Here is a 23,007-nt window from a genome sequence, read left to right as displayed (position 1 = left end):
GCCGAGGCCCTTTGCTGCTGCTGCCTGTAGCAGTTTGGAAGCCTGCACTGCTGGAGCAGCCTCCCAGCTGCCTGATCAGCATACCTGGCACGAGGAGCTGTGCACAGCCTTGCGCCCCTGCCCGCTGTGGGGTGCCTTGTCATATCAAGGAAAGGTGAAAGTCTGAGGTGAAGCCCCTGGGGGTGCTAAGCAAGCTCTCAGCAGTGCAGTGTGCCCCTTCGGACGGGATCTCGGTGCCTTCATCTTAAAATGGAGATGTGTTAGGAGCCCCTGCAGGTGCGCCAGGAGAATGTGCCCCAGCGAAATGGTGAACACGTGGAAGAACTGGAGAGCTGCTGTGTGATGCTGATAACCGCACGGACTGCTGAAGATGCATCTGTACTGCGTGTTCCTTTACCCTGCTGCTTCTGGTGCCTCAGCTCGTTCAGGTTTCCCTGATAGGCTGCAGATGGCTTTGCTTGCTTTCCCTGTAGCTGCTGCGGCTTATATAAGCTTCCCGAAGGACAAGGGACTTCAAGGGGCTTCTAAACAAACAAACAAAAAGAGGATTAGCTTGAAGAGAATGATCCACATAGCATCATCTCTTGCTTTCTCTTATCTGCAGGACTCTTGCATCGGTCTGCTCTTCTAGTTTTATTCTGTGGGTCTTTAAGTCTTACAGATACTTTATCCTTTGTGCAAGTAATGCTTCTGTCCTCTGCAGCATAAAGCCGGGGGAACTGTGCCGAATCTGCTCTAAAGAATTTCTAAATACAACCTTGGAAGTTAACGTATGTCAGTAAAAACATGAGTGTGGTAAAAATGTGCTTGCTTTTGTGACGTGTCGTACTGTATACTTTAATATTAACCATTTTTGTTACCTTAAGGTGAATTAAACTTCAAATGTTAATAAAAGCATTCTTTGAATAGCTGTTGTATTGGTAGCAAAAATGTGTTTTCTTGTGAATAATGCAAGCATAAATAAAAAATACTCACTAAACTAATCCACGCGTGTATTTTATTTTTATTTTTTAGTAAAGTGAAGCAAGGTCTCCTTCCCAGCTTGGAAGATTTGCTCTTCTATACTATTGCAGAAGGACAAGAAAAAATACCCGTTCATAAATTCATAACTGTAAGTTCACTATCCCAAAGCGCTGTACGAAAGCCAACTACCACAGGCCTTTTTAAACATATGAAATGCAAGAACATAAATCAAGGAATGTTGCACGTAGTTAGCTGCAACAAGGACTGTAACTGCCCCCAACGCTGCTGGTGTAATTAAGTGAATGAGAATGCCATGTATTTATTTATTTGCTTATTTGCTGTACGAGAGAATGCGTGAAAGCTTCTCTGTCTGTGGCAGGGCTAAGTAATATTTGCACTTGAATAAAATAGTTGGGCTGCTGATTTTTAAACCAAACCATAATAATCCTTTGATGGGAGAAGTAGCCAAAGTGGCAAAAGGATCAATAAAGGGTGTCAGAATGCTGTCCAAATGTTGATGATGCTGTGGCAGATGCCTTTTACTTTAATAAATAAGGCTGAGCACTAGAAAACTTACTTGTAATAGCGCACGTTTTTCATTTTGGTAATTATTGTTTAATTGTGATAGGCACTCAAATCTACAGGATTACGTACCTCTGATCCCAGGTTGAAAGAGTGCATGGATATGTTAAGACTGACCCTTCAAACAACTTCAGATGGTGTTATGCTGGACAAAGACCTTTTTAAAAAGTAAGCTCTCTGTTGTTCATGTTACAATTGTGAATGGATGTTGCATGGGTGTTACTGGCGCCTGTGGAGGAGAGCCGTGTGGCATATAGCTGTGTAATTAATTAGGGAGGAGGTCAGACACGCTCCTGCTGTTGATGTTATCGTGCAAGTTTGTTCCGTGGCTTCATGCAGCAGATAGGTGGGGTGATGTCCATCGGGGTTTCATGTATCAGCATTGCCTGCATGTGTATCTGACCCTGGCCTGCAGCTCTCAGTCAGATATAAATTGACGCAGCAGGGAGTAGTTTGTACGGGCATGGAAAACTCCCTGCATCACTCGTTTGTAACCCAAAGTTCAGGGAACTGCTGCTGCTTAGCGTGAGATGTCCAGAGCATTTCTGGCATCAAGTGAGGGGCACGCATGTAGCTAATTCTAAGTGAATATATGAAAATCAGAACGAAGCTGTACTTCAAGGTATGTAGAGATGAGAACAGGTAGGACTGTAGTTGTCGCTTTGTTCTGTTTTGGAAAAGATTTATGTGCCATATTTTAGTGATACTTTTTTTTTTCTTTTTTGAGAAAAGTCTGTGGTGAGTATAGTTAGCTGAACGATCTGAGCACTGTTCAGCTTGTCTTCAGCTCATTCCAAGCACACTCCTTTGCTCCAGTACCTACAGTTTTTGTGTGCCAAAAGATTGTAAGCTTAGGCGCTCTTAAACCTTGAAATGAAGTCTGTAGCCTATTTTTGAGGTACGTGCACATGTATACATATGTGCCCATGTGTATATTCACATAAACATAGTGCTATTTCTTGTTTCAAATGTGTATTATATGCTTATAAAGTACATATATAGTACGCTCATGAAATATGGATTACATATTTATACATATAATATATATAAATATACAAAAGTGTATTTGTTATGCATTTCTGTGTGTGGCAAAATAACAGACCAGTTACCTTTTCAGTCTTTTGGTGGGGGTTACTTCTTAAGGGTACATGGACTAACTTCTTCCTTGCATTTGAGCTCAAGAGCAGGTCTTTGTTGGTTGTTTGCCAGCACAGTAAAAGCCGTTTTTGTAGGGTGAGAAGCCTTTCTGGGGTGTATGGTTGAATGAGAAAGGAAATATTTGCTTTTATATAAAACATCTATGCTAGAAGGCTTGTTTGTATTGGTGAACTAGTAATTGTGTTTTAGATGAGGGCTCTATATTAAAACTAAACAAAACAAATAAAACGAAGTCAGCAAGTATTTTTTTTTAATTAGAGAGCTATTTTGAGACTCATACAAGGTTCCTGGATTTTTCGTTCTTCTCCAGGTGATTGAGGTGTGAAATACAATCATGCACCCACTCACTTGTACTTACCTCAGGACTCTGAAGCTGCAGGTTCCTAAATGTGAAAGTCAGTGCTGTAATTCTTCTGTCAGATTGGAGTCCAAAGCTGTTAGATCAATTAAAGCAGCAAGGATAAGCAACGTGGAGCAGCGATTACAGAAACTCAGATAAATCAGTTAAGCGCAGTCCAAATTATCTGTAAAATATCCTAGGTCATGCATCTTTGCAGTCCATCATTATCACAAAAGTTTTAACACCTTTTTACTGGTTGTAAACTGTAGGTTGCAATTTGACCTAAGTGGCCTTATTTTTGAAGACTTTGGGCTTTTTGATGTCTTGGTGTTAAACTAAAAACTTGGATGAAATCTCCACGGCACAATTTTGGTTTTCCATCTCTCATCCCTGGAGTCCTCAGAACTGATCACTCCAGGGATGCACTTGTTGCAGCCAGAGCGGGTGCTGCAGGTCTTTTGAGTCAGCTGTTGGAGCTGCATCAATGTGACACACCACACAGCCTTGGTAGCACGATGCCTTACAGAGGAAAGCTTTCTAGAGGGGTTGTAGCATGCCAGTTAGCTTATGGCTTAATTTTTGCTCTTTATCTTTTGATACCTTTGCTGTGGTACGACTTAGTAAAGTATTTAGATGAAACTTAAGCAGCTATACAAATATGGAAGATTATCCACTCCAGTTTGCCTCGTGAAGTGTGCATGTTATGACACATCCTACTAGTCAGATCTATTTTATGACATTTCAGCTAACTTGTATAAAAATTTCTAACAATATTTCTAAAAATAAAAATAAAAAAAATACTCCCACCCACCCCCTTTGCTTTTTCCTTAGCTTACAAATTGTTGCTGACAGAAAAAGAGGACTTGCAAAAATCACTGTTTCTTAACTGACAACATTTTGGTCAACGTGTGTGGCACAAAGGAAAAGCGTAAGGCGTTTGGATCTTATTCAGTTTGACAAGGGCGTAAACTTGAGTGAGATGGTAGCTGAGCAACACTAATAGCTATGAGTTGAAACTTGATTGATTTTCTGGGTAACTTGGCTTTTTAGGCTTAGCCTTTGTCACAAGGTACTGCCTGTCCTGCTTTATTGACCTAGAATTGTGGTCCTGCTAGCCAAATCTCCTCTGATCTGCTGGTAGGAAGCAGCAATCTGGGGCTGTTCCGTTCTAAGCATCTGTTACTAGATCTCAAACAGGCTTATCTATTTCCCGTGGAACGGCTGTGCTGCTCTCTAAATCTAGGCAGCAAATCCTGAGGAAAACTTTAATTTTAGATGTGCTTAGCCCAGGTATTAATAAATGTTTTCATCCTATTTGTTTGAGGAGTTGAAAAGCTTTTGACAGAAGATGTAGAGGACTTTTGCTATGCTACTATAAATACCTCCTCTGTCAAAAGCTGTTAATGTGGAATTTATTTTTCTAAAATGTCTAAATATTTTGAACGCTTACACAAACCTAGTCTTGCTAGCTGGAAATGGAGCTTCACAGAGTGTTTGTTCTAAAGTTTTTTTAAGCGGAAAGATTTGCTAGTTTCCCCTTCTGCTCTATAGCTAGCCTAGCTATAGGTCTTCAGATCTTCAAAATCTGTGAGAGTTCAGAGTCTGTGTTTTTAGCAGGTATCTACTTGCTTCAGGAAAGTAATAATTGGCAATCTGAGCCAGAACTTGAAAAAAGAAGGGGTTTGTGTAACAAGCTGCATGGGAAAAGAAGCAAAATGATCCAAGCCAAACCTTTACTTGCAGAGTATGCAAGTCACTGAGAGTTACTACACATCCGAAGACTTGAATCCTGGTCTCCTGTGAGAGCGTTGTTGAAGGGCATTTTGCTGTTTGAGTGACATATGCTGTGAATTCGGCAGTTCTGTCCTTCTCGGGAATGAAGCAAGCAAATCAGTTACAAACCCGCTGCAGGGAGCGGATGTAATGATTTCTTCCTTGTCACTAAAATATTCACGGGAGAGTCATCTGTGAACATCCATTCTCTTTGCTCATCCATCTTTCTGCTGGGAGCTCATTGAACTTAATCCCTGGTTTACCCTTTGGAGAAAATAGCTTGTTGAAATGTGGTACTCATGCGTTCCTCTCAGCTGCACAGCCCTGACAGAGCGCGTGCAAATGCAGCACACGCCTGCGACGGCCAAAATTACAGGGGGATTCAGAGCCCTTGACAACCATACCGCTGTCTTGTTCACCTTGTTTTGCTTTGTCCTCACGTGAACAGCAGCGTGGCACTATTGCAACCCAAATGCACCGGGGGAGGACAAATTGTGACGGTGGTGTGAAGCTAGGAGAACTGAAAATTTGAGATGAGGAGGTAGCGTTCTTATCTTGAACTCTATTAATGCAGGCAGGGCATAGTAAGGGCTTGTTGTTGAAGACAACAATTCATTGCTACGTTTGTTTAAATTTCTCCCTGTGGTCTTTTCATCCTGCTCCATTGCTCCTGAGCCTCAGACCATTCTTCTCCAGCAGGTTACCTGGAACTTCAGAAACCCCACTGGGGAGATGTCAGTCGCAGACGGTTTATTAGGGGCTGCCAAGACTGTTGTCCTCTGATTGGAAGTATCACTGCCCCATTAGCCAGAGCTCATTAACACCCCTGGTGTTTTGTCTGCGCTGTAATTGTTGTGAGTTCCCAGCTAGATTAACTGAACCTCTGTGCTTAGTGCCCGAGTTCATTCTGTTTGCCTGGAGTAAGGAGACACTAACCTTGGCAGAAGTCTAGGAACAATAACTTGCAGAAATGTGGTCAAGTGCTTGAGCAGCACAGCGATTTCCAAAGTGACGGTCAGTCTCTAGCTTAAGGTGATTGAACTAATGAAGCGAGCCACTAGGCTGGGTGTAAATTGGTGCGTGTAAAAATGCCCTTCCCGTTGCTTGAGGAGAGTAACAAGAGGGCTGTAAGGGCTGTATTTCACTGCATGCTGCCTTCTTATTGCCATGATTTTCATGCTTTGTGTTCTTGAACTGTTTTAATAGCTGTAGGTGAGCCTCAGATTTTTCTTTACAAGAGTACTTACTGCTGTCCAGGTGATACACACGATGTCAAAGCAAATCCAAAGGTTAAACTTAATGCATGTGTATGCTGTTTTTCCTTCTGCGTGCACGGCTGTCATGACTCCTCTTCATTACTTCTGAAAAAAGGGGTTGCTCCACCTGGTGAAGGTATCTATAATTGGAGGCTGGGAACAAAAGCGAACAGGGTTTCTGCAAGCTGTGTGAAAAGAGGGCGGGTAAGCATAGCAAATAACACCAGAACCAGCTGAAACTGCTGATTTAATGTAGGTTAACAAGTTTATTACAGACAGAGCAATTCAGAAGATATCAGCGTGTGCGGAAGAAACTTCTCTGCTGTTTCTCTTTCACTCTTTAACACTCTTGGAGTTGGGCCTACCAGCACTGGAAGTGGTTGTCAGGTGGATTTGCAGTTCTGGTCTTTAAAGTCCAGAGCTTGAACTGTGCTTGGTGGTCTAATCGGGTGAAGACTTCGAATAACAGGACTGTGGGAAGTAGTGCTTGAAGTGAAAGTGGTGTCTGAGTGCTGAGGAACTCCTCCTTGGAAGAACAAGTTCTCCTTCCTAGTAAGGGCCTCCCTGTGCTCCGCTTCTCATCTGTCTGAATGAAGTGTTCCTGCTTTTGTTAGCACTACCAGAAAGCACAGCCTGAATGTTAACAGAGCTGTGAATTTGGCATTGAGCCTCCCTTTCTCTTTCTTGCCCCGGGATAGGGCTGCTAATCCCCGTTATCAGGCAGTGCTTTAACTGCCCTGATAACGCTCCCGGTTCCGCTCCCATTCCCCCTCCCATGGACGCGCCGCTTTGAACAGCTTGTCTCAACTTGTGCTCCCAGCCTGCCCTCCCTCTGTTCTGCCTAGATAAAGCCTTTTCTTTTCACCTCATCATTTTTTTATAGGCAGCAGATGGGCTGGTGTTTGGAGGGCGTGGGCAGCGGTGTGACTCCTGTGGGTTAAAGGACGGCAGAAACGGGGACGGCCTGAAGGGAAGGCCTTTGAGTGCTGTTCACTGTTAGCTGTTTAGTTTGGGTGTTAGCAAGGACTTGCTTGGTTTTTCTATTGTAACAGGCTGCATTTTTTAACTCGGTTCAGTTTGGGCTGCTGGCAGCTTGCTTGCTTCTCAGCTCTTCTTCAAACACGGGCTGGGCCAGACAGCTGGCACGAGCGCTGCTCCTAGGAAATGGGGGGCTTAGATCCCTTGGCAAGATCCCCTGAAGGCCAAGAGATGTTACCTCACTGTCCAACCTTACAGCTGGAACTCGAAACGAGAGCTTTAAAATTAAAAAAAAAGAAGGCATAAAAGTGAATGTAACAGAACAGTTGTAGCTCATATTAAAAAAATATGGAATAGAAAATTCTTTTAGGCCTATTCTTCTAGGCACATGACTTGAAAGGACCGACAGTCCTTACTTAAATCACATGTAAGTGCTTCTTAACTAGGCTTTCTGTCAGCTTTGTCAAACTAATCTGTTTTTTTTTTCTTAACTTCTTGCAGGTGTGTACAAAGTAATATTGTATTGCTTACTCAAGCTTTCAGGAGGAAGTTTGTCATTCCAGATTTCATGTCGTTTACTTCGCATATCGATGAGCTATATGAAAGTGCTAAAAAACAGTCTGGAGGAAAGGTAACCATGCTCGTAAATTCAATATGAAACTTCTCTAGATCTGTTGATACTAACCAAGCTTGTTTGTTCTTTTTCTAGTAGAGAGATTTTTCTTCACGTTTTTAGCAAAATGTAAAACTGATAATGGAGTAAAATAGTGATGGAAGTTCAATTGTATTTGCAACTTGTAAACTAAGAGAGAATTTTAGCTCCATACCTTTAACAGTCTTTGGAAGTTTTGAGGTTAAAGAGAGAATATAGCGTTGTTCATTCTTAATTTTACCTAAATTATAAAACTGCTGTAAAGTTTGTGAGACTGAAGTTAGTCTATAAAAGTTATACTAGTTTATATATCTGGTAAGTTGTATGACAGAAATAATTGTCAATACTGCACTGAAGTTAGTAATTAAAGTTTATTTCAGTGCTTATTTTCAGTGAGCAATTAATTAAAAACCCCAAACTTTGTTACAAGTTAAAACGTTATTGTTTGGAAATCCTAAATCTGACATAAAACATGACACACTGCTCCTAAAACATGCTGAGTTTGTTCTTTCATTGGAAAAATATTTAATGTTAATATCAACATAATAACTTATAAAGAGGTTCTAGATTTGTTTTGTGAGCTAATTCAGTTGTATCTCTTATCCTTTCCACAGGCATTTATTAAAATTAATATATGCTAACATATACCATCCAAAATATTTAGCTATAACGTATATTTTTATTTTTCATTGCAATAGGTTGCTGACTATATTCCACAACTGGCAAAGTTCAGCCCGGATTTGTGGGGTGTGTCACTTTGCACAGTGGATGGACAGAGGTATATTTTTAACTTGTAGATGTTGCATTTCAGTGATTTAAACTCTGAGACATACAGTGTTTCATGTTATTGTATCTCTTACTAAACAAAAAGCTTTGTTGGAGTTGTTTAAGAATTAAAAACTACATGGTCATCATTCTTGATTTTTTTTTTCCAACTTCTTTGAAGCTGAATTATTTTTAATTTTTTGAAAAATACCATTTAAATAGTATTTGTAACTACAATTTAGAGTAGGATTATATTGTTCTTTTGAGCTGACAATAAATTGATAAAGCTGAGGGTAATTTCAGTGATTACCAAAGGGCAAAATAGAGACAAAGCTTATGTGAAATTTGCAAAAAATCTTTATATCTTTATCTAATAGCATCCATGCCTTGAGTTACGTTTTGTTGTTTTTTTTTGTAGGCCATGATGTTCTTAAAAGTTAGTAATAGTGGCATGGTGAGAACATTTAAATGCAGGAAAGGAATTACGATCACTGTACATCACTGAAAAATCTCAGATGTGTATTCTGTAAAAAGGAAGTATTCTCTAAGGGAAGCGCTGTACGAGTGTTTTCATGTGCCTCCTAAATGCATTCATTTTCTGAGTGAAGTGTTAGACTAATGTTTCAGCTTCCTACTTAAGTGGCTGATTTATAATGTATTGATAGTAAAATACCTCTAAAAGGGGGAAAAATGTTGCCCTTTTTGATCTCTTGAATTAACGTTTTTCTTTGTTTTGGGTATTACAACATATACTAATGGAAGCTTTTATAGTAGTAGCTTTTATAATGTTTAATATTGTCTAATGTTAGCTTTTGCAATGCCAAAATGTTTCTGTGAATTTCTTTGAACACTTCTCAAGTTTTCTGCAAAGAAAAGAAGCAAATGCACTTCTGATTTTGACATCAGACAAGCGGTGTCTGGGAGCCTTTTGTTCTAAAAGGGGCTTATGCTGCTTGTTTGAGTCATTCTTCTGAGCAGTCTGAATTAGGTGTTGAAAGTAAACTTTCCAAAAGATGGTATTTCGTGATTGCAGTAAAATACCCGTGCCAGTATCAAAGGGAATAAGTGTCCAGCCATTCTACTTCTGCCCTTGAATTCCAAAACTGATCTGGCTCTCATCTTTGTTTTGATATCCATCCATATGTACAGGGACTATATTCAGATTGACTGTACTCTATTGAATAAATGTGGTACTAGAGTTCTGAGGTGACTTCTGCTCTGGTACAAACCATTTCTTACTTTGCTTTTATTTTGCTATATCTGTAATGATGGCCAACAAGTGACTTTGCAGTGTTCAGTTTATGGAGGCAATTGTTAAAACCCAAACGTTTTTTTGTTCTGCTTTTTAGGATGTAGTTTACATAATAATCTGTTTCTTGGTGGCTGTTCTGTTACCGGTCCTGTTATGTTGGAGAATAAATGAAGCATTTCATATTGCACTTGCCACAGATAGCAAACAGGAGATTTTAAGCATCTTCATCTGTGTTTTTTCTCAGGCATTCAGTTGGAGATACCAAAGTTCCTTTTTGTCTTCAGTCCTGTGTAAAGCCTTTGAAATACGCTATTGCTGTTAACGATCTTGGCACAGAGTACGTGCACAGATATGTCGGTAAAGAGCCTAGTGGATTAAGATTCAACAAATTGTTCCTGAATGAAGATGGTAAGAGTTACATAACATTTAATAATGCAAATACTCAGTTTCAGAAAATTACAAAACAGGCTACCCATCTTTCTCAGTCTTTTCATTTTACTCTATCCTCTTAGGTCTTACCCGGGGATGCTGTCTCCAAATATTTCACTCAATTTTGCCTAATACAAAATGCTAGTAAAATATGCTGAATTCGGCCAGTTGGCTAATATCTAGCTATTTGGAAAAAAAAAGATTTTGATAATGAAGGTGTTTGAAATGTATGCTTATAATCGTGCTTTCATTTAGTTGAGTTGATAGCAAGTGTTCTTCAAACACGCCTTTATGCCTTCTGTAAAATGGTGGTGGAAAAAATCGAAGATCTAAATAGATTTAAAAGAAATCTGTATACCGCTTCGCTTGCCTTCTCAGTGCTGTGAGAAGCAGGTGCTGGTGCCAAATGCTAGAGCTGGCCAGTTTCCAGAAGTGAAAGTGAGCACACCCTCCCATGGAATATTCTCAGTGGAATTTGGCTAGTGATTCAAAATAATATATATATGTATTTATATTTTTTTGTGACAGGGATGCTTAATAGGAATTTCTTGTATAGTGCTTACGTAGATTTCTTTTTTATATTGTATTAGTAATCAGGCACAAAAATGCAGTTTTGGAAGACATTATGGTGAAAATCTGAGAAAGATGACTCATGTAGCCTTAGAGGAAGTGCTGGATGTTATCTCTGAAACACAAATGCTGCTTCTAGCAGATCTGCCACTAAAAGCACAGCCAATGTTTCTGTTGCCATGGTACTCCAATTAATATTTGATTAATAGCGTAAGACCTAGATATCTTTGTCAAGGACTGTATTGAATTCTGACTTTCATTGCAAATATTAATACAGATATTCACAAATTATAATGCATAATTATATTTAGACATACCTTGAAATCCCTTTTCCCAACCTTGTGCATCAGATAAATTTTGACAGTTCATTTCTTCTTTTTAGCATGTTAGTGATACTCACGGTAGTATTTCATTAGCACTTCCCAAGAGGGAATTCAGGCTTGTTGGCATTGTTCTGACTTTCCTAATAGTTCTCAAATAGTGTCATACAGTATGAAGAAGACTGCCTTTTATGTCCTAAGAAAGCTTTAATATTAAAAAAAAAAAAAAAAAAAAAGACTTAATCCAATTATGTTTTTCTGTTTTTCATCTTAATAGAATGACAAAATCTAGTAGCTTTAATTTGCTTTTTATTACACTTCTTAAATTGAATTATGAGAGAAGGTGAATTGCTAGACTTGTTATATTACTGTTAGGCTTCAGCAGCATTGGACTGTTGTGTAACAAGAGAATTGGCTCTAGTGAGAGTTTGACAGGTGTGCATGAAGTGAATAGAGAGGACTCATGCACACAATGTAACTTTTAATAAAGTCTGTGGCTGTGTGGCTGGGACAACGGACATGAGAAGACGTGCTGGGTGAAAGGCTCTTAGAGCTGGTTCTCTACAGGCCTTAACCAGAAAGCAGAAGTCAGTCACAGGGAGAGGAAGGGAAGTCATGCTTCTGGAAGTGAAAGAGACAGAGGGAAGAAAGGATTGCAATTTACAAGTAAACATGAAGTGTTGTCTGAAGCTTGGATATGCAGAGTGGTAGGTTTAACGTAACTTGGACTGGAGCTGAAAATACAGAAGGTATTAATTTGATCCATTTGCTTTCTAATTACTCTGATATGGCGGGATTTCATGTTTGTAGTCAGGATTTATAAAGTGATCTGCAGCTATTTGGAAACTGCCTAGATCTGTCTGAAGCTTTTTTTTTTTAAATGTAGTATATTGAAGGTTACTAAAATAGGGAGGTGCTGCATCTCTTTGTTTACCTTGCTTCTGTGTTAGACAAGCGCCTGCTGATGTGTCTTTCGGAAGGAAGCTGTCGTGATGAACTGTAGTGTGCATTAAAATGTGTTTGGTGCCCGTGTGGCAACTTCTGCTTTCTGTGCTCAACGACTGCGAGGCAGAGCCCTGCAAGTGAGCCCAGCGGTGGGCCAGCAAGGTCAGGAGAAGCGGCAGCGGGGAAGCAGAGTAACCTGAGCTGCCGAGGGAAAGGTCTGGGTCACACGTGGCGTGGCGGCCTGGCAGGCTGCTGGAGCAGTCCTGCTGGGCGCCAGGCAGTCGGAGGTATAAAAAACACATCCCTTCTTCTCGAAGAGGGAGAAACACCTGTTAAATAGGTTTCCAGTCCCTGCGCTGATGGGTCTTGTGGACAAGTAGCTCCTTCCCGCAGCAAAAGCAGAGCTGTGTCTCAGAACAGCCCGTGTCCTGTTTGGAGGCCAGGAGGTGGGTTGTTCATGCACGAGGCAAATGACTCAGTGCTGGGCTTAGGGCATCCCAGTTGGAATTGAATGCTTCTTATGACTTGCCCTTTTCATTAAGGGTAAGAAGATGAATTTACTCTGAAGTATAATGAGATGATACAAGACAAGAGACTTGCAGGGAAGCAGTGTAACAGATGTTTTTTCAGTCTAAGCAAATCATTGCCTTTATTTGATTAGTGTGTGTGTTTAGTGATGTGTGCCAGTTAGCTTTCCAGAGCTCGCTATCTCTTTCTGAAGATAAGCAGATGAGTCTGCTCACCTCTTCGGCGCACTGTTGCAATTACACTGGCAGCCTTCATTCCTTCTCATTGTACAACGTGCAGTCCCTTTGCTGGTTGCATCCACAGAGAGGGAGATCAGTAGTTGCTGCTGCTTTAGAAGGAGACCTGTGCGTGGCTTTGGTAAAAGCTAACGCAGTGTCTGAACCCTGAGACCAAAAGGCTCAATGCCATTCAGTGACACGCTGCAACACGAGTGAGGATTGAAGAGCTTTTTGGTCCCTAATGAGACGGAGCTCGGAAGCTATTGAAACGACGTGTTTTTCCTTCTCAAATGCGGTTTTAATCAAAAGGCAAATATTTTTGACCCAGGTCACTGGTATTACTGATAGGAGTAGAACAGGATGCGTGGTGTATGCAGATCTCAAATACAATGGGATGAATGAAAATGAGGACAATTCACAGGTTGATTGCAGACCTGGAGACTGGCCCAGATGGCTTCAGAAACAGGACATAGGCTAAGTTTATATCTTAGGGGAGCTTCACGTTTTTTGGACATAAGTTAAACTTACTTGTTTGGGGAAAAAAAATCTTTTTAATACTGACTTTCAGAAAAGAACTAAAATGACCTCGATTATTTTTTTGGAGATTATTCTGATAGTCAGGGGTGGCCAAGTGCCATTGACCCTGACCCAGTGTAAATCTCATGGGAAAACAGTTTGTGTGTGTACATGCAGTGTATTGCATCAATCTCTAGGAAGCAATTATCAAGCTCCTTTAGTGTGTATTAACAAAAGTGAATGCTTCGTATTTCTAATGGATTTTTTTTCCAAATTTGGAGATAAATTCTTCCTTTTATTTGCTTTAAACCTGTTGCAGTATCGAAGTAGAGAAAACTGACTCTTTCAGACACTAGAACCCTTAAAGAGCAACATCCTAGTTAAACGGTACAGCAAAAGTGTTAGTTTAAAAAAAGGAAGGAAATCTGTAGGAGGTAGATGTTGATGAATGAAAACTACTTGTTAAGAAAAGTAGACAACTGATAAGGATTTTTTTTTAATGGTGATTCTTCCAGTGGGAATGCAGAAATACTGTTGATATGGAGATTAGTGATAAAAAGATGTAAGCATAGCAGGTGGAAGCTAGCCGTAAAATGTTAAATCTTGGTGAGGATGAGTAAAGCGATGTTTGTATTTCACAAGAAGCCAATAGAAACCTCTGTTTCTTGAAGAGAACCAAGTTTTTGTGTTTAAGTACAGCAATAAGGAAATTCAAGAATTGGGATTTTTTTTTTTTTTTTAAGTAATTGTTGAACATTTTAAATTACTCAGACTTGGTAAGTTGGAGAAAAATTGGAAAGTCCCTTGGGGGTGGTTTTGCTTGCAAACGTTGCATTTATCAAATCTTGGATCAATGCAGAGGATTCAAAATTTTCAGGAAAAGACATTGCCAGTCTGGTTCTTTTACTGGGTTGTTAAGGAGCGTTAGGCTGAGCGTGTGCTAAGTTTTAAAGTGCTTTGCTCAGAATTACAAAAAACTTAAACTATTTTTAGTGTTACAATTTAGGATTATATAGTTTAGGACTATATTCTATCATCATTGTTTCAAGTCATATATTTCATATTTATCGTTTTTCACTGAAACACCTGTTTCTGATTGACAGTTGTGTCCTGGGATAGATTTGTAATTGAAAACTTTTATTTCACAGACAGGCCTCATAACCCTATGGTGAATGCTGGAGCAATTGTGATCACATCTTTAATCAAGGTAAAAAATTAACTTCTAGTTTCTCTAAGAATATTTTAATAGAATGTAGAAAAGTATCATGTTTTTGTTGCATGTGTTGGAATATTGGATGGCAGGATTAGCAGGTAGACCAGCTGTAGTGTTTTCTAAGTAGTAACACTCCCAAACGAAGGCAGTATTAGACTAACAGTTCTTCAAAGAAGTAACAGCGCAGATGAAAAACTTTATTAACAGTGTTTTTAGTTTTATTTTGTTTCCTTCTTTAACTGCATAACAATTTATATACTCTTGAGAGAATTGCCTGGTATTCAATGTTAAGAGTATGTCCTCACAAATATACTTTATAGCACTCAAGTATGTTTCTGAATGTCTAATGCTTATATAGCACAAACTTACAATAATATTTCTTGCTGTGCAGAAGAAATAGAAGATCCTGTAATTTGTATGAGCAATGTAGTTATATTCCCACGTCAGTCTTAATTCTAAATTTGTCTACTATTAACATACTGCACGACTGAATTACATTGAACTTTTGGGATGTAGTTTCGTTAAATGTGCTTTCTCAAATGTGTTTAGGAACTGTTGCCTCTATTTTGCTGAGTAAACTGGAAGCTGAATAAAGACTTAGCGTCTTTAGCCCATGATGTTGTGACTTCTGGAAAGCAGTGTTTTCTTTGTCATTAGAATAACTGTGCATCTCTTGAAGTTGTAAATGGTGGAAATTTCATGTAATGCTAAAGTTTACCAGATACTTTACCTGTTTTTTCTGCCTTTTGTTTTTATAGCCACTGATACGAAAAGTATTTGTAGAATTCAGGATTCCTGCTTAGAGTTCTGGGGAACATGTCGGTCCCCCCGAGTTCTGAAGTAGGAAACTTAATGCTGTTACTGAGAGATCTGAAAATCTTGTTTACAGCCTTTGTCTTGGTTATGTTTCACAGTTCATTAGCTACAGTGTGTTTCCTACCTCTTCTTTCCAAATTGTTGATTTTAAAATTACTTAGATCATGATTTTTCTGTTATTTTATATTTGAAGAAGGTGTAAGAACTCCTGCTTAAAGACATTTATCTTTAATAGCTGTAGGTGAAAGAAAATGGCCTTAAGTATGACAGGTAAATTTACTCGCGTTTAATATTTTTTAAAGGTTGACTGAGCATTGAAATTCACTTGGCTAATAGTGAATTTTAAAATCTGACTTTACACACTTGTCAAAATGTTAGACGTACTAGAACATGTCCTATTGGTCGTAAGGCAAAACACGAGCATGTGCCTCTTGCAGAAGGCACATAGTTCTTGATAAATGGTTTACTTGTAAATAGACAAACCGGTTTTGTTTACTGCATGTAATTGTGATATCTGTTAGCAGGTTGGGGGGTTGTTTTTGCAGGGTGGGCTTTGTGTTTTTTTTTTTTTCTTTTTTCTGTAATGTTCTTATGAAGAGTATTGCACTGCACCGATGTCTTTGCATGTGGTAACTGCACGTCTAATGGACGCATATCACACTTATCACTTCATTATTTGTTTTCACTATGATTACAATGTAGATATCCATGTAATACTTTCACTAAGATACCATTTATCATTTGAATAACTAACCAAACTAAACATACCATTCTGAGGAGAGCTACATAGAGGGCTACGGAAACGAATAGCTATATTTTTTTACGGAAAAATACAGCTATTTATTTACAGCTATCTCACGGTTTGTGAAATAACTTCCTTACAATCTGCAAGTTAGCAACATTCCTCCTAACTATACAGTGAGTTAAGAAATTCAAGTTTGTATTGGATCTAATCTGACTTACCCTTTTTTCCTGGAAAAGGTGGCTGCATTAACCTGTTGTTCTGCCCTCAGTTCCTCTGAATTCCTTCTATTTCGTTTAAGATGTTACTTACACATATGGACTCTGTTTGGCTTGTGGAGTCCAAGAAAACTAAAGGGTCGTTAAACATGGCTGAATTTCTCCTGTATGCCAGGTTTATCTAATGATAGCATGCTGATAGCTATGGAGAGACTGTTGCTGTATTTCAGTGTTCAGAATGCTGTTACCTCCTTTGAGATACGTTTGCTGTTTTATCTCTTTCTGAGAAACTGATAAAAGAAGTCTTGCAAAACCTACACCCGTTACACTGTGCAGGACTCAGCAGCTGTTAGCATGCATGATTTTGTACATAACTGCCCTTAAAATCTGACATCAGTGATGATTATTTGTGGATAAGAGATGAAGCTTGGAGTAATCCTTTTTTTTTTGTTTGTCAGAATATGTAATGTTTCAGTGCTTTAGGGGGGAGAAACAGTTCTTAGGGTCCCGAATCCAGCTTTGACTGCAGTAAGAATTAGGTGTTCACACCTTAGAACAGAGACAGCACAGACCTAAACTGTAAAGTTTAGTACTTGCTATTCATAGTAGTAAAAAAACAAACAAAACCAAACAAACAAACAAACCTGCATATCAAGTTTTATATTTATTTAGCTTAGGCATGAGTAATGATATACTTTTACCTGCTTATATGATTCTCCTGCTGTGCTTGGACCTGCTGTGCATTGAGACTTTGGTGCCTTAATGGATGGATCTGTTCCATCAAACCATACCTGCATTGCACTCCACAGACTGTTTAAAGCACATATTTAGCATAAAAATCCTTTAGCAAGAGGAAATACCGTGGGCTGATTTTTAATTAAAATTTGAAAAAGCCCTGAGAACCCTTTTGCGTGTTTGTTATTGTACAGCCATTTGCCTTTATTACTAGTCAACAATTACTTCAAAATTGTTTTAACAATTGTTGTAACGATATAACTTATCAAATGAGAACAGTAGTGGCAATTACACGAGTTGATTTGAAGAAATGATATTAGAATCAAATGATAAAATCTTGCAGGTCTCCAAGGAAATACAGGTGCCTGAAACAAGAGGATGCAGCTGCTGGACAGACGTAGCACAGACAGGTGCTCTGTGACCACCTAGCTCTCTGCAAATCACAGTGACTGGGAAGTCTTTATTACCTTCAGCGTAGATGGGAGTTTTAATGCTTCGCTCTCTTGTTCTTTCTGAAACTTGAAACTCAATCCTCAAAGTGCATCCAGTCCAGAAGACGAGTGGTGGCGTGTCCGCTTAGCCATGGCTGGCAGCGGGGCAGCAGTGCAGCCGAGATGGAGAGGAAGGGCTCAGGGTGAGACACGTAGAAGGTGGCACGTGGCTGTGCGAGGAATTACGAGGCATCTTAAGTAACTTTTTATTGTTAAGTGCCAAGATTGTGTCCATAGATGAAAGCTTTCTGAGGGTAGCAGCAAAGGTTTGGGTGATGGTGGTGTATATAAATCCCCTGAGTGTTGACATGTTCGTGCAGGATCTGTTTACATAGCCAGGGAAGACGGATGCCAAGGCTCTGTGGAGCACTCTGTGCTAATGAACTAATGTGAGGGGCACTTAGATGTGCTCGGGGCACAGCAGTGTTCACAGCCTCTGCAAGGAAGTTTGGTATAGGTGAAGATGAAAATGCTGGTTTTGTTGACCCTGAAAAAAAATCTGACTAGTAAAGCTTCGCTTAAGCATAAAAAGCAGAGCGTGATTCTGTGATTCATACTTCAGAGCATGCGAAATACACCAGTAAGCCTGAGCGATGTAAAAACCTGCCCAGCTGCTCTGGGGGTCTGTTCGCTGCCAGGGTGCGGTTATTAGGAAGCTTACACAATCTGGATTGAACCCTTGAGGGGAAAAAGATAGACATTTCTCAATGGGCTTATTTAATAATATAGTTAAAATAAATAGTCCAGGTTTAGCTTAACTGCTGTCTGCTTCTTGCTCCAGTTAGCCCGACGTGTACGTGTACATGCACACCACTTAAAAAGGTGTGTTGGCACTGTGATCCTCATCGTGAGATACTTGTATTTATTTGGGAGAAGTTTCCTCTCTTCCTGGATTTTTCATTGTCTTGTAGTAACTAACGTGGAGTAGAACATCCATTCACATCATTCTCTGCTTTTTATTACAACTCAGATGTGTTACATGTTACTTGGCCTAGAACACCTGGTAGAGCAGTAAGTGGCAGTTAATGTAAAAACTCTTTCCTTGCCCTGTAACATAGTTAGGACTCCTTTCCTCGGTGCTTTCCTCACAATATAGTGTTAAGTTATACATGTACCTTTAAAAGTTCTAGGCATTTATTTTTATTAATAATCATCTTCTCTTTTAAGTCTCGTGATCCAGATATTCTTATTAGTTTGGATTCAAAACTGGAAAAATAATTTAACAAGAGACACATGGTAAGAGCTTCTGTGGTCTAATCGTATAAACATTGATCAGTGAAAAGTGGCTAACAGCAACCACTTTTCTAATAATTATTGCCTAATTTTGTTGTTGCAAGCTCTGGTAGGTATCCATGTGTCTCTCTGTACATATAGGCATGCAACTTAAGCAGTTGCTTTGTATTTTTCCAGTAGAAATACAAATAATAGAAATGCCTTCTCTAAATAAGAGGAAGATCGCTAAGAACCTGTCACAGTCAAAAAAAAAAAAAAAAAAAAGTTAAAAAATAAAATAAAATAAAATTTGATAGACTTCCACTGTGGTTTTGAGGGTTTACCAAATTGTCTTTTGCAAGTTTGAATCTTCTGTCTCTCAAACTGCTTCAATCTTAACATTTTCAGTTTCATTTTGTACTCATTTAGAGATGTTTTTCCATATGTATATACACACAAGCATGTGTACAGTCAGTGTGTATATGAGCATATGTCCCCGGAAATGCAGTAAGTGTTTGTGCAGTTAGTGCATGGAATGCTCAATGTCCTAGACAGGGCAATTGCATCACAGCTGATAAGAAAAAGAAAAGTAAAAGGTATTGTCCAGGTGCTCCCAGCCTCATAAGCTTACACAATCAAGCTAAAAATAAGAAGCACTTGCAGGAACAGAAGTTTTTTTTTGTGTCTTTATATTTGTTTAAATTATTACAGAAAAGTTGCTCAGTATTCTGTTAAGATTTTATATCTACACTTAGCTTTTCATTGTAGAACATGCATTATCTTTGTCTCCAGATGTTTAGAAGGAGGGAGGCGTACATCTGTAAGGGGCTGAAAAAGGGAAACTAATGCCATGCTTTTTGAATCCTGTGAATGGAAGCAATGTTTACTGTGTTAGTTATGCCTTATGTTAAATCCCTACTGAAGTCTTGGTCATGCTCAGGCAAATGTTTTAGGTATTATGAGCAGTCTACTTTCTGTAACAATGCTCTTCTTTGGTGTAAAGTACCTATGGAAGTGTGTAGAGCATCAATGACTTAAAAAGGCATCGTCTGAGTTAGTATACAGAAGATTTTCTTCCCAAAATATGAGAGCAGATGCAACTGTTAAACCTTTTTTAATAAGAAGTTGATATGGAACAAGTTTGCATTGGGTCTTTTGCCCACCAATTTTATATACTGCTAGAAAAGCCATTTTTTTCGTTGAAGGGCAAGGAATTTTTTTTCAACTGGGCAAAAAAAAGTGAAGTATAATGTATTTATATTTTTGCAGAAAGCATGATCCCTTTCTCCCTCTTTCTTTTTTTTAACAAAAGAACTTGTTTCAATTTATTATGTCTAACCATACGATTATCAATGCAGCATCCCATAACTAATGCTGACCCACTTTCCCAGAAAAGATGTTCATTGTGCATTTGAAAGGTTTGAAAAGGTTTTTGTGGTTTAAATGTTGTTACATATTTTACAGCATTAGGATCTATGGAATATTTTGACAACTGCAACAGTTCAATGAAGTTGGTAATTTCTTCTTTTAATTATTTTTCATTGAACAGATTTGGAGTTAAATTTTTAAGGCTTGTGTTCTGGTATTATACAGGAACATTTTGATGAAATGTAGCATATTTTTTAAATCTTATTATGAAATAGCTAGAGATTATTGACTTTAAGGTTATTAGCTTTTAATTGTAAGGTAACCACGGCTGTGTAGTTCTGTCAAAACAGTCTGGTGTTCCTTGCAGCTAGTGATCGTACGTGTATGACTGCACATCTTCTTGTAGATGAGCTGATGCATGGGCTTCAGGGATTACCTGCAACACCCTAATCCACGTAGAGTGGGAAATGAGACTGGCTTTACGCATTTTAATAAGTAAAATACTGGTTGATAGAAAGCTTCAGTTTTTTTCACTTTTTCCCTGTTCCCATACTAAACATTGTGCAAGTTTTGAATACTTGAATACATTTTTTGAAACTTGAATAGTTTGCTAACAGAATGTTATAGCTCAATAAAGTATATTTAATACTAAAATTACTCATAAAAAACACCTGCAGATGTATTGTTTCCACTTGTATATGTAATGCCATAGTTTTTTAAACTTCCTAAGATGATGCTACTTGGCTACTTCAAAAAACTAGCTCAATCCCCCTCCTCCCCAGTCGACCATGCACTTTTTCGTAAATCTCCCACCCTTATTTCAATATCTTGCTATAGGAATTTGTGAAAGGTCGCCTGTCGGATAACAATAAAGAATCAATACATCCTTAACTGGCAGCTGCTAAATTTGAGACTGTTCTTAAAAGGAAAAAAAGAAAAGCCCCAAATAACACCCCTCACACCTACACCCCCATCCTCTCCCCAGAGGAAAAAACAAGAGCAAAGCAAACAACCCCTTAATCCTAAGAATTAATGTCCCAGCATCCTTATTATTTTGTTTAATATTTTACTTTATGTTGTTAGCAAAGTGATGTACTGTCCTGTATGATGTGAAATTATATTTTTTTCTGTTTACTTTTTAATAGGTAGGACATTAATCAGCTATTAAATCAGATACTTTTGATTAAATGCAATTATTTTCATAGTAAGTGGTAGCACTTTATTTAAAGTCTTCAGTCCAAATTCTTAGTATGGGCACTAGCCATGGAAAATATTTTAGCCTCAGTAGCCTGAATTTTGCTATGCTCAGCTCTATTGGTAATGTAAGACTACCTATTGTTACTAATCTATGTAAAGTTAGTGTTTTCATTGTAATTATCCTGATTGTAGCTATTTTTGTATTTTTTTTTGCTTTAACTACTACTTTTACTTGTATTAAACACGTAAAGTTGAGTAGAAAGTGCTTAAAATAAAGCATACCTTTTTCAGTTTAAGTTTATGTTCAACATGCAGGCGTTTGATAACTCTTAAAGGATCGTTTTACTTAAATGATAGTTAAAGACTTACTTAACACTAATTTTTCATTTATATATTAAATGATTGTAGTACCTTATTCTTAATTAGCCTCATACCTTAGTTATATGCAATAAAAATCCTATAGATGTTAAGTGAACTTACTTGTTTCTTATGTTAACATTTTTGTAAATTATTTTTTCTTTTCTTGCAGCAAGGAGCAAATAATGCAGAAAAATTTGACTACGTAAGTGAACTGATATTCCTTTCTTCTAACTAAAATGAGTGATTGTAGTCTCAATATGCAAAAGAACTGCATGTGAAGTGTTAGTCCTTCTTAAATCTGTGTTTGGTTGTTTAAACATCCAGTGATTTGGATTGCATTTGCGAAATGTTGTTACAAGATAGGTCTTAGGGTAAGGCTGGGCTGAAAGTTGATCAGTTACAACTGTATGTTGGAAAATGTTAGCATGCCTTTTTTCTCCCTTCTGTCTGTCTTTAACAGGTGATGCAATTCATGAATAAAATGGCTGGTAATGAATATGTCGGATTCAGTAATGCTACGTGAGTATTTTCCTATACTTAACAAAGTTAGGTGAAAAGTACCTCCACTGACAGTTGGCACTATGAGTGTAGAGCAGTGTTTGGTTACTTAAAATGGAAACTGTAATTTCATCCCTGATGTCATAGGGTCTATCTTTGGCTTAAAATTATCAAGAAATAAAGTTGTGCGTGTCTCTGGATATCATCACTATGGCTGTATCTGACATGGAAGTGTTCGTTTTCTCTTTGAAATGTCATTATTCTGTCGTAGTGCTGTGATGCTATGGCTCTGAGAGCTGTAAGTGCAACTCTTACCTTCCGGGCATTCATATTAAAAATTGAAGTGTGCATGCTAATGGTTGTGTATCAAATGTTGAGAAAGCAAACTTTGTACAGTTGGAACTCTTCATGCTTTTTATGTGCTTTATTTACATTCTTTTTTAAAATAATTCCCCCGTTTCCCCAGTTAACTCAATATGTAGCATTTCAGAAATCTTGAGAGCTTTTTGAGGCAGCATTGTGAAAAATTGTAAAGATTCCATGCAGAGAAGCATGCAGGGTGCTAGTTGGCATGCACATGGAGAGAATCAGCAGGTGCTTTTCCTGCATGTTGTTTGCATCAAAGTGCTTGCCATGGAAGGTACTAGCTCTCACTGCGACTCTTGTCTTTCTATATAAATGTAATAGAATAAGCAGGTAGGAGAAAATTACCTGTCTTTGTATCCGTACAGATTCCTTCTTTAGCTTTCATCCTTAACTTAATCATCACGGTGAACAGTGCAGATGTCAGTCTGGTCATGGCTGTAATGTGATCCTGGAGTTCCTCTCTAGTTTGGTCCGCGTTGTCAGTGAATGACCCTTTCACTACAGCTTACTGTCAGATGTCTCATCCTGCCACTGCCTGTTCAGGAG

At 38.6% G+C, this 23,007-nt stretch overlaps 1 protein-coding gene across 2 annotated transcripts in view; it reads left to right on the top strand.

Moving 5' to 3' along the window:
• GLS (glutaminase) overlaps positions 1-23,007 on the top strand; it is a 52,677-nt gene that overhangs the window by 4,217 nt on the left and 25,453 nt on the right. For both annotated transcript variants that reach the window (XM_084289046.1, XM_084289047.1), the window contains exons 2-9: positions 1,015-1,111; positions 1,592-1,713; positions 7,552-7,681; positions 8,401-8,480; positions 9,964-10,127; positions 14,394-14,452; positions 21,767-21,799; positions 22,058-22,116. In XM_084289046.1, coding sequence (XP_084145172.1) covers positions 1,015-1,111; positions 1,592-1,713; positions 7,552-7,681; positions 8,401-8,480; positions 9,964-10,127; positions 14,394-14,452; positions 21,767-21,799; positions 22,058-22,116 — 744 coding nt within the window. The remainder of the gene's footprint in view (positions 1-1,014; positions 1,112-1,591; positions 1,714-7,551; positions 7,682-8,400; positions 8,481-9,963; positions 10,128-14,393; positions 14,453-21,766; positions 21,800-22,057; positions 22,117-23,007) is intronic.

The sequence above is a fragment of the Netta rufina genome (assembly GCF_964035555.1).
Source record: "Netta rufina genome assembly, chromosome: 6".
Classification (NCBI taxonomy): Eukaryota; Metazoa; Chordata; class Aves; order Anseriformes; family Anatidae; genus Netta; species Netta rufina.
This window is presented reverse-complemented; position numbering and strand designations above follow the sequence as displayed.